This window comes from Montipora foliosa, chromosome 5, assembly GCF_036669935.1.
Source record: "Montipora foliosa isolate CH-2021 chromosome 5, ASM3666993v2, whole genome shotgun sequence".
Taxonomy (NCBI): Eukaryota; Metazoa; Cnidaria; class Anthozoa; order Scleractinia; family Acroporidae; genus Montipora; species Montipora foliosa.
In genome coordinates, this window is record NC_090873.1 from 30,379,419 (window position 1) to 30,391,918 (window position 12,500).

General features: G+C 38.9%; 1 protein-coding gene across 1 annotated transcript in view; it reads left to right on the forward strand.

Moving 5' to 3' along the window:
• The first annotated feature begins 3,737 nt into the window (after positions 1 to 3,737).
• Positions 3,738 to 12,500, forward strand: part of LOC138003925 (C-reactive protein-like) — a 48,764-nt gene continuing 40,001 nt past the window's right edge. Inside the window, exon 1 of the mRNA XM_068850245.1 lies at positions 3,738 to 4,073. Coding sequence (XP_068706346.1) covers positions 3,938 to 4,073 — 136 coding nt within the window. The 5' untranslated portion in view covers positions 3,738 to 3,937. The remainder of the gene's footprint in view (positions 4,074 to 12,500) is intronic.

The window sequence follows — 12,500 nt, forward strand, 5'->3', positions numbered from 1 at the left end:
AACAGTAACGCAACACCATCCGACTACTTGTCCATCAAAACAATGCAATCGTAAGATTTATAGTACACTGCTGCTTTTTGAGGGCAAGTTGATGGCGAGTAGTCCGAAGTGCGGGTCCACATTCGACAAATTACTTTCTAGTGACCTCATTGAGGCTGCCGACAAAATGAAAGTGTCTTCGCTAAACCTTTTACAATACCTTAAACGCCCGGAAACTGAAACTATCTGCGGCAGAAGGTCATTCCACCTTTTCTTACATAGTCAAAATTAATGCTAAACGCGCCCTGACTTACTGTCATCTACAAATCGAAATCAATGAGCCATATATTATTCCACCTGGTAAAGCGGTTTGGAAAATCGCACAACCTTCATTTTTGTTGCAGCCTTTTCCTTCCAACTACCTACAAAGTACCGCGTAAAACAGACAATATCATAGACGATGGCTCTGGGGGCTCTTACGGAAGGAAGGAAAGTCAATGTTGCCACCAGTTTTCTGAGGAAGCTGTGCTTTCAAATGTAGACAAATGACTGGAATTGTCATATGGAGAACTCGAACTTGTTGTGCTGGCAAATATTCAAGGGCAAGATTTCAGAATGCCCGGCCCACAAATTATCTAACTCGAAAAACTGCTCCCGCAGTGCCGCATTCGAGTTGCAATGCTGATTTCGGAGTCCCGCACTCGCCAAAACAAATAACAACTCGTTGCTTAATCGAGCACATCGATGCCTAGTTTGTTACAACGACAACAACAACAAAACAAAATACATGTCTTGTACCCTTTCTTTAATTTTGTGAATCATATGATCGCAAACAGTTTTTCAAACACCCACGTTATTCTACTAGCTCCCTACAAATAGATATACCCGAGCCGAAACAAGCGCGCTACTCATGAATACAGTATACCTCGTCCTTTAATCCACGAGCAGAAATAAGCCCGCTACGCATGAATATATCTCGTGAGTTAGCTTTCATTAATATGAATTTACCTCGTGAGTTAGCTTTCATTTTGCGGTTCGGTTAATGAGCTGTCCTACATAATTACGCTTTTAGCGACAGTGTCAATTCTCAGGACTCGTGTGCGACTTTTTTGAAAACATCGTATCCACAAAAAAGAGAACATGAAATAATATTTTATCGCCATTTGTTTACTGATTTAGCCTAAGCGCTCGTTTCAGTGATTAGGCCACAGAACTCTCGTAAAATTTTAGCTTTCATTTTGCGACTCGGACAACTACACTTTTCGCGAGTTCGTGTGAAGCACTCGCTTACTGATTAAGCCTAAAGTAAGCGCTCGTTTCAGTGATCAGGCCTAAGATCTCTCGTAACATTTTAGCTTTCATTTTGCGGCTCGGTTAAGTACACTTTTCGCGAGATCGTGTGAAGAAGAATGCACTAGTTTACTGATTAGGCATAAGCATTTTCGTCAAATTTTAGCTTCCATTTTGCTGCTAGGGTCAACTACACTTTTTACGAGATCATGTGAAGAAGAAAGCATTCCTTTATTGCTCGTTTCAGTGATTAGGCCTAAGAACTCTCGTAAAACTATGGCTTTCATTTTGCGGTTCGGTTAATAAGCTGTGCTTCATAATTACGCTTTTAGCCACAGTGTCAATCTCAGTTCATTGTTCATCGACTACGGCACTGCTGTAGCAGTCGTTCAACTAACTTAGACTTCAAGCACTAGACTTCATTATTCCTCGACAACGGCACTGCGGCACTAGGTCTTCAATGTTCTGCGATTTTTGCGATTTTTCGCAATTTTCGTAAGTTTCGCAAAAATCGTTAAAATCGCAAAAATCGCAGCAGGTTTGGGGGACTTGTCTTCTCTAGCTTTTGAGAGGTTTGTGATTTTTCGCAATTTTCGCAAAAATCGTTAAAATCGCAAAAATCCGACACTTTTCGGTGTTCTGCGATTTTTTGCTAAAATCGCAATTTTCGCATTTGCGTGCAAACCTGGACATATCTCTGAGCTCTTGGTGATGAATAATGGTTACAGAAGACTGATTTGTTTCGTTTTGTTTGTTTGTGTTTATTTTTATTTTTTCTCTTTTTTGGAATCGAGGAAGTAATTAAAAGGGAAATGTTAATAAAAAGTAAGCACTTGTAAGGTGAAAAAGCTATCCTGATAAATTTAATTCTTAGGTAAAATTGAATACATTAACGCTTTTGACAGTTGGAGTGTAAACATGAAAAAAGGGAAGTTGCAGAACCCGTTTCCCACACACGAGAGCCGAACAAACACATGTAAATTCGCTGTAAACACAAAGATGAATAAATTACGTTTTTCATTGTGGTTATCTGCAAGCCGGCACAGCTGTTCCTGTGGCCTTCATCGATGTCAGATTGTCTTGTCATTCATTATTTTGTCTGAAGACACAATTTGCAAACACCTTGACTTGAAGTTACTTATCTTGTTTTTAAGAATTGAAACCGGTTAAGATGCGTGAAAGTTATTTATTACAGAGAGCATATTTCAAAATGAATTGATGAAAAGAATTATTTACAGATCGCAAAATTCGAGGTTGAAAATCAATGTACAAGCCTCAATTCTTGTTTGGCCGAAAATTAAAATAAGAACGGGGCAAAACAAATATTAATGATTCGGTGCGATACTATGTAGGACATTTAACGGAGAAAGGTGTTCATTTAAACTCGCGAAACCACAATGATTATGCTGTCTCATTACGACCTGCTGCACCTCCTGATTTGTGACATTAACACGTACGACCACTAGTCCAGATTCGGGCGTTGAAGGGCGGAGAAGTGCTGTTAAATTATAAAGAAAATTGTGACTCTCGTTCTTGTGTTTTCATCAGGGGTGATTGTGACCATTCCTCGGAAGTTTGAGGTTTAAAGGAAGGAGGGTAGGGATACTGTGCCTGGATTCCAAACTAAGGCGTTGATGAACCTTTCCTAATGTTAAGTCCGCTTTTTTTGCCAAAGGTTAGGATCAAGTCCCGGGGTAACAAGAAACTGATTATTAATACTTATTCTATAATGTGCAATGATTATGAAAACGTATTCATGGAATAAGCCAAACGCCAATTTGCTACTGGTTGAAAGGGCACTAAAAGGAAAGCAGTTTTCTTTAAAAAATGTCGGAAAATGTTTGATGAACCAACCACACTGGCAATTGTGTTGGATAATTGAAAGACAATCACCAACGACCGTCGGTGTCTTGAAGTTGTCTTCATTATTCTTCAAAGCAGAAAAACATCCAACCATGTGTGGTTGTCAACCTGGTTGCAGCTTGCGCCTATCATCCTGATAACTGGATACTTCCAAGGATCCTAGAAATGGACCTGTTTCGATCTAGAGCCGCGAACCTCCTTGAATGATTAAATGTCAAATGCTATAAATATTTGCTTCCCCAATTCATTGGGATTGGAAAGGGAAGAATGAATAATGAATAACGGCTTAATTAAAAAAAAAAAGAAACAGTAAGGAACATTTGCCCTTCCAACATTCGGATAAAAAATTTTGTAGTTTCCGTAAAGAACAACGAATACGGAAAAATGAATAACAAACAAAATTTCAATAACGAGTAATGATAACTCGGGAAATAATCGAAGGAATAATAAATGACTGAGATCCATTTATCCTCTTCCTTCCCCTAATATAATTTGCATTTATGCGTATTTATTCCAGCCATGCAGGTGGCATTTGTCAATCAATAAATTGAATCAAGCTATTTGCTTCTTTTACAAAGTTTAAAACAATTGACTTAGTCAACGAAATGAAAAAGCCCGGGGGCAGGCAAAAATCAAGTGTGGGAATCAGAATTCATTTTTCATAAACAGAGATCCATTTGCCACAGGACTGGTGCAAACCTTAGACAGTCCTTAGCAACTCCTCTGTCCGTTCTTTTTCCGACGGAATTTACGAAGATTTCGAAGAGAAATTGCATGGTCACAAGAATATTATACGTGTAATACAATGAAAGGCTCCAGTTTTGCCATCTCGTGCATATGGTTCGCAATATGCTTTTTGATCGCCGCTTTCTTCCCTTTTGCGGATTTGGCCATAAACAGAGGTCCGACAGAACGATCTGCCCAATTTCAAGCTTTTGAAGGTAAATTAACAACATAGATGGTAGTTTTAAGTTTAAGCTCAGGTTATCCGGTCAGATTCATCGGAATAAGTAGTAGACAAATGGATACGTAATAGGAGACGACAATAGGGCCACAATCCCAGTTGCATTTCGTCCCCTGAGGAAACGCTTTTCAATTCATTTGAATTTTTTTTATTTGGTGGCCTTCATTCAGTAATCGATATCGGTGTCCTCTCTGATGATATTTAAGGACGTTCCCGCTCAAAATGTTGCCACTTATAGATTTTTTTAAATCTTGCCCCGCAGAAAGGTAATGATCTCCTTTTGTCAAAAAGGCAAAAAAAAAAAAAAAAAAAAAAAAATGGATAAATAAAAAAAAAATTGGGGTTTCACCGTGCTCGTTTTCTAGATAAGGTGCATTTTTAGTGTTCGTGAAAACATGTTAATGTGATAGGGCAAATAGCTCGAATAGCTCGTTTCTATAAAATAAAAAAAAGGTTGGAGAGTTGTTGGATATGTGTTGCCCCAGGCACTTATTCCATAAATCAGAAAAGGATAAATTAAAGCATAGTAGAGGTTACACAATACATTAATATCAACACAGTGCCAAACCTTGGATGATATTCCAACACTTCTCTTTATTTTGGTTAAGATAAATTGAATCTGATATTTCCATGACAATGGAACAAGATATTTTATACACTTTTCCTGATTTAGTGAAAGACATGGATAGGTCGAAAATAATTAGGTTTCCTGCAAATTTCACACCAGAAAACACTTAAAGTTTCTTGACAGCAATAATATTGTTAGCAACTTTTCTACAGCGAAAAAAGCATGTTTTCCGTCATTTCTTTTTGTCGATCGCTAGAATTTCTCTCAAACAAGCTTAACCGCTTATTGTTTCTTGTTATTGGGTTGGTATGCCAATCCTAGTCGGAAAATGGGAGATATTTCTCCGTATTTTTATTTTTACTGTGTTGCCATAGGCAATCAACTTAAAAAATGCGTTTGTTTGTTTTGTTTTGTTTTTGCTTTTTGTTTTTTTTACATGTCATGAAAAGTCTTGCCTGTCACTCCCCTGCTAAGTGTTGTCTTCTGTGCGTATTTGTTAGGTTTGAGGGGGCTGGGGTAATGCATAGATTTCTCTGGTGCACACAGGAGAAAATTTAATTATTAACCTGCAATGGCGTCGAAAGTCACTGTGACGCGAATGGCGTTTTAGTGCATCTTTAAACAAAGTATACTCTTATGGAGCTCAAGAATGGAACGTCAATTGGATAAACAAGACGGGCGGTGAAAAATGAATACCTGGAATCTTTAAAGCGACGAGTAATGGCCTTCGACAACAATTTCATTTTTCGCAGTTAGATATGAAGTGAGCTTTGTTTCCAATATTTTTACTAACTTGGTAATATACAACTCTGAAATCAAATGGCAAATCTTTATGGAATTAACAAACATTGAAGGAATCGAATGCCTTGAATGCGTCACAGTGTTTAATGAAGTCGCATCTAAGTTGTTTGGCAATTTACATTTATTTTGTATTCAACTCTGCACAGTCTTAAGGTAAAAAAAAAAAAAAATGGAAATGTAACAGTAACGAATTATTTGAAAGAAATCATGTTGCCTCTTTTGTGCGTCATTATTTATTTACAATCAAGGTTCTTCCGAAAAGGGCTTGATGTGAACTGCCATGCTGATATTTATTTAATTGCTGTTATGTTTCTTGTTTGCACGCACGCAATTAAAATTGGAAGGGTTTTATTTTGCCTCTAACAGCAGATATTTTGTTTGTTTCAATAAATTTTACGGTGGAAAAGACTTTTGTGACTTTTTTTTGTCCAAATGAACTACCAAACACAAAGCTTTTTAACGACATTAAGTGGAATATTTTTTGTAACTTAATTTTCTCTGTTAAAAATTTGCATGCGAGCTTGAAATAAACATCGCCGCAATACACGCACGCACCAGAAATTACCTCTTCGTCGAGTTCTCAGACGCTCAGAGTGCACGCGTAAAATTTTGGAGAAAAAAAAGGTGTAAGGGAACTTCAAAATGATCAACATGTCAGCCTCGAAGCCAACGTTTTTCGATTCACTTTTATTTTCTTTAATCTTTCTGGGTTAAGTATTTTACTAGTAACCACATGTCTTCACAGTGGGCTATTTACCTAAGAAATCTACCATGGCACTATACTGATATACGGTACCAAAGCAATATCGTGTACTATTAGAGCTACCTACATATTACACAAAGATAACGTGAATCTCCTGGAAGACAAAACGTAGCTCAGTTGACAATTATGCGGCTCTGTGTTACTCCACTACCACACGTAAGCAATGCGTGCCTATTTTTTTATTGTGGCTAGTGCACTTAGAGCACTACCACAAAAAGAACTAGTGTTTCGTTTCGGAAATGGTAAGGGCAGGAGAAAAATTAAAATACTGTGGTGTGGGTCACTCGATCTGTCATATGATATGTATTTCGTTTCGTCTATCGAAACTCTAGAGAAACAAAGATAGAAATGTGTACGCAAACTCCAGATCTCTAAACGGCGAGAAGCCTGTCAAGGAATGTTAACCATTAAAGAGAAGAACAGATACTTGTTTATGTGCACAATACATGAGGGGCAATCATGATAGGGTTTTCGGGATCCGGGATTTTGATTTTTTGAAGCCCGGGAATCGAGATTTCAAAGAAATATGGGAGCGGTATTCGGGATTGCATTTATGGACAGGACGCAGGATTTAACGTTATTACGAAGCGGGATCTGGAAAATTGTCACTTTGAAGCTCCAAGATCCGGGTTTTCTGATGGCAAAAAAAATTAAAATAGCTCAACTTTCGCCTTCGGCAACGACGGAAACGACAGGAAATTTAAGGTGAGCAATCTCCACGACGCTGACACGTGCCTTTTGTGATCCCTATGGCGTGCTCTTTGTCTTGAACTTTGACCGTAATAAGATCCAATTACACAAAGGCCTCATGACCTTTGATACTTGTAACCACATCACGTTTTTACAAAACGGTTCTCCTTTATGCTGTATCGCATAGGCCAAACTTTTACCGTGGTTTTTGAAAATGTCGGACAGAAAAGACATCGCTGTTCGCGACGTACATGATATAATTGGTTGTGTGGCTCATTCTTATGAGAAGGGAGATAGCGGAAATAAGAAAGAAGTACAAATGAAAGAAGAAAAGACAAAAGAAGTACAAACAGAGAGGAGATAATGCAGTTCATTGAACAAGCAAACACCACCCCACAATCAAATTTACGGCTGAAATTTCATATACAGAAACGACATTTCTGGGTACAAACAGTAGCATTTACAAAGGCCAAAGTTTCAAGAGTAATTCAGTCCTTGATATGCGCACGCACTTCAAACCTACTCAAACATTTCAACACAGTCTCTTCTCCTCGTGCCACCCACCAGGAGTCAAAAAAGGCTTCGTCGAGGTGAAGCTCTGAGACTTCTCAGAACAAACGTTTCTCGTTTCACGCCTACGTGAAAGAGGTTATCCCAAAAATCTTGTTCAAGGGACCTCAGAAGCGCAATTTAAAAACAGGAAGCTGGCACTCCTTCAAAAACCACGAGAGAGCAACACAATACCACCCAGCAGCGACGGACGTTTAAACAAATCCTCATGAAAGACTGTCATTTAATATAGATCAATGCTCAAAGAAATCTAAAAAAACCCGCCCCTCATATATTACAAAAAGTCAATCAAATACATACTCTTCAGCGCCAAATTGCAAAACTGAAAGGCTAAAACACGCGCTAGGGAGTCATGTAGGCCTGTCCCTCCGGTACACTGCTATATAATAATGGACAATCACGCATCATTTTGGTTTCAAAACTGTGATTGCATGTTAATGCTACAATTATTGAGTTAAGGTCAATTGGATCATGAAGGTTGGTGGAAAAAACTGACGAGGTGTATTCTAAATCAACCTTGGACATCTTGCTGTGACGTCATGACCGGGATTGGGATCGGCCGATAAAAACTTTCGGGATTTCGGGATGAAGGGAAAATTTTGGTCGGGATGGTGAGATTGAAGAACTCTATTTGGGATCCTCATACATCGAAGCATAAAGTGTACAAATACCTGTTTTGCCTTCAAATGCCGCTGCATAACATTTTAATTTCCGTTTTCGGTGAATCTTCCATTACACGTGTTAAAGGTGAACCTAAGCAGTTTCAAGATTTCAGTCTTTATTTTTGCCTTAATTATGAATAATATAAACTTTAAAACATACAGTTAGTGGCGAGGAGACCTCTAAAAACCATAGGGCTAATGCTGAGAGGTCTCCTTGGTGATACGTGAATAAGAAATCAATTACGGTAAAAGGTGAGCGAAGAAAACGAAATGAAAAGAAAAAAGAGAAATCAAACTGCTATGTTCATGGCTTTCTAGTTTACGTTATTTGCTTTTATTTTGAGTAACATTTAATTGTTAATAAAATCAACAAACTGTATTTTAAGGGAAGATAAACCGGTACTAGCTTTAAAATAAGTGGTTCCTGGTTAACCGAATTTTCTACTACGACTCACTAGTGCGAAGATTGTTTACGTTACTCGTGAACGCGAAGATAAATACCTTTGGATTTGTCAACAATATGTCGCTTTAATTTAACCCAAAATCCTTTAGATAGTCAAAAATTAATAATTGCGATCCATTTCCTTCGCTTTTTGTTTGTCAGCATTATGACTTGCGATACTACATGTTCACATGTTCATAAGTTTGTTTTTACATCTCATAGATGTTTTAGACTTTCAATTACAAACTCCGTTTTGATTGGCTACTCTGCCTCACTGTGTAAATAGTTCTCCTTGAAGTTAAAATAGATACGTTTCCTTTCTCAGGAAACGAAACAACAAAATAGATACGTTTCGTTTTTCAGGAAACGAAACAAAAACCGAAAGAAAATTAGCGGTTAACTGGTTTGTTTTGGAGAAATTCTTCAATGAAAATGCCACCAGAAAAAAATACCTTAGAGGGCCAGATCGATAAAAAAGAAATGACGAAAAACATGCGTGTTAAGGTACAAATCGATTACAGAGGGTACTTTTTTTGCTGCAGGAAAGGTGCTAACAGTATTATTGCTGCCAAGAAACTTTTAGTGTAATTTCTGGGGTGAAATTTGCAGGAAAACCTCACTATTTTCGACCTATTCGTATGTTCGATCATACGGTAAAGATGAGAAAAAAAATTGGGCTAAATTGTCATGTACGGTAACTGTTGTGTATTACCTTTGCAAGGAAACCCGCTTGTCAAAAGTACTTTTTTCAAATCCTTTCCCAATCTCCTACCCAGAGTCATCGGGCTTTTTGGTCAGCGGGTGAGCGCCCGGAAAGACTCTGGGATAATGGACCTCATTTTCCCAGAAAACGTGGGTTCTGGTCTTATTGCGCATGCTTGAGTTTAAACAGTGGAAATGGCGGGTTGAAAGTGCTCGAGAAACAAAAATTTTAGCCTTGCACCCAATAAAAGAAACTGGAGAAATGATCATTGGCTTGCTGTAAGAGCGAGTGAAGATAAAACTTCTGACGCTTTCAGTAAGTGGATTTTTGGCGTTTCAGCGTGCATTCCATCGTGCAAGCAAAACCGATGTCCTCTTCTACTACAATTTGGGATCGGCTATTCATCGAGTTACGAGTGGCGTTAAGTTTGAGTTGAGTTTGAGTTGAGTTTGAGTTAAGTTTGAGTTAAGATTGAATTACAGTTTTTGGCGTTTTTCGTAACTAAAAGTAGTAAAAATATTCAGTACAAGTCATTTCGAAAACTATTTTCTCCGCGTTGAAAGATATATTTGCATAAAATTTTGCAAAATGGCATAGCTTTCCAATGATCAAAACAATCTTGTAATTATTACACCTTTCACGGCATCATTCTCGATGCTGCTGTTAAGTCTTTCGACGTTAAAACGATGTCTTTTTAGAGGGATACATGGGCTTTATTGTTAAGCCAGTTAAAGCCGGCCTAGCAGCTAAACGATGAACCGTATTTGTCGTCCGGCATCATGGCCGATCATCACAAGAACGTCGTAAACATCTGACGAAGTGAGCCCCCATTACCCTTTTTGCTCATAACCGCTGAAATTCTAAAAATCAATGCGACAACACGATGGTCACGTTTGCTACTGTTCGCCTACACGACTCCCTCGTACGTGGTCTGGTTTATGTGGCCTTTGTCATAATTTTGCTCTCTTGTGTACATATAGAATGGACGCCTCTTTTAGGCTGTTCCTGTAGGATTCATTTAGCAATGGTTTTTGCCCAATGAGGCTTTACATTTGAATCTCTATACTGCTGTGTGATATGTTTTCTTCCAAGAAAATAGTTGATCTCGAAAATAATGTTTTTAGTTTTTTGGTGTTGATTTTCTCAGCAGTAATGTGAATACTTCTAAAGAAACTCAACATCAAGCTACGCTCATATGGATGAAAAACACATTAAGTCCATTGGCTAGAATTCTAATAGCCAATCAGAATTTAGCAAGTTCGATCCTTCCATCGAGTACAAATGGAGATAAACACACATGGTTTTTGCAGACAAAGCTCTTCACCTTAAATGCCGGAAGCTATCGGCAACTGATGAGATCCACTTGATAGGATCGAAACCGCGGTCTTGCCTGACCAAATGATATGCCAGAGAACCTCCATCTAGAGTCGAGTTATTTAAATGCCTCGACAAAGGAGCGACTTGAAGACATCGACATAAAATATCAAAAGAGCATCGACGAGAACGAATTAATTCCAGAAATTCAAGGAAGATAGTTACTGACCATGGCCACAAACCAAAACAGGCTGAAGAAGTAAGACAAACGAGTGAAACAATTTAAGAAAACAACACCTCCAAAGAGCATAACAATTTGCTAAGAAACGCAGAAAAAAGGCAAACAAAGTCTGTAAGAAGCCAGCTATCTCACTGATACAGGGCACAATGTAACAGGCGTTCAAAAGCAAATTGAACCCGGGCCCGGGTCAAACCTTAAAACTACAAGATCGGTCGCTTCTACTGCCGATAAACATATCGTTCGAGCCTAGAATTAAATGGCGCAAAAGCGTGAGGCCATAATGTCACATTCACATTACTGCTGGGAAAATCAACACCAAGAAATTAAAAACATTACTTTCGAGACCAACTATTTTCTTGTAAGAATACGTATCACACAGCAGTATAGAGATTCAAATGTAAAGCCTCATAGGGCTAAAACCATTGCTAAATGAATCCTACAGGAACCGCCTAAAAGAGGCGTCCATTCAAACATGTGCTCAGGAGAGCAAAATTATGACAAAGGCAACATAAACCAGACCACGTACAAGGGGGTCGTGTAGGCTTGTCAACCCTTTTTTAACACTAAAGTGATTCCTTAGTTTTCGATATTACCGTGGCCCTTCATAGGCTAGGGTCATTGAGAGAAAAAACGCGTTCCAGGTTCCGGATTCCTTGTTTTACTTAAACCCTCATGCGGCTTACTTGTTCCGATAACGTTTTGTGTGATAACCGATCATGAAAACCAACTGTCCGATGTCAACCCTGGCCAACACAATAACTAGTGAAAACAAAGCAGTTAATTCACCAATCAAATTTTAGAAAATTGTAATGGTTATGATTAGGTTGGTATAGTAACGAAAAAAATGTAGATATTTGAATTTCCTCTCTCTTTCGTTTACTGTAGCGCAACCGAAGGCGCACCGGTGGCTCAGTTGGTTTTGCATCGGGCTGTCACGCGGGAAGTCGAGAGTTCGACTCCGGCCGGACCAACACTCAGGGTCTTAAAATAACTGAGAAGAAAGTGCTGCCTTTGTAATAACATCCGCAAATGGTTTAGCCTGCAGTGAAGGCGTATTTTGGGCGCGCGAGTGCACATTTTCGTATTAGGCCACCATCTTAGATTTGGTAGCTGTGGAAGATTAGGGCGAGGAAATATTTTCCGAGGGAGTAGGTGTCTCACCCCTAACCCGCCACTGCACCAACTCTCTCCCGGTCAAGCATCTAATCACAATCCAAGATGGCGGCATCGAAAACCTGGCTTATCTAGTGTTCCGCGCCAAAATAGCGCCTTCACTGCAGGCTACAAATGGTAAGACTTTCAAGTCTTCGCGAATAAGCTTAGGTCCCGTCTCACAACCTTCAATGTTCATAAAGTCTGTGGGATGTTAAAGATCGCACACACTAGTCCCAAAGAGTACGGTGTTGTGGTCTGGTCTTTTCATCAGCAATGCCGGCTTGGCATAATCTTCTGAAGGGGCTACTGATCGATGAGACCATATAACAGCGAAACAGGTGGTAGTCAAATCGAAGGAGTCCAAGTGCTGAAACTGGTAAACTGATAAACAAGAATACTGCAGTGCATGAAATATGAAAATTGTTCTGATCACTTTAAAACCATTCTGCATATATACATCTATGCACTTCACGAAAACGGTGTTTCATGGCCTTC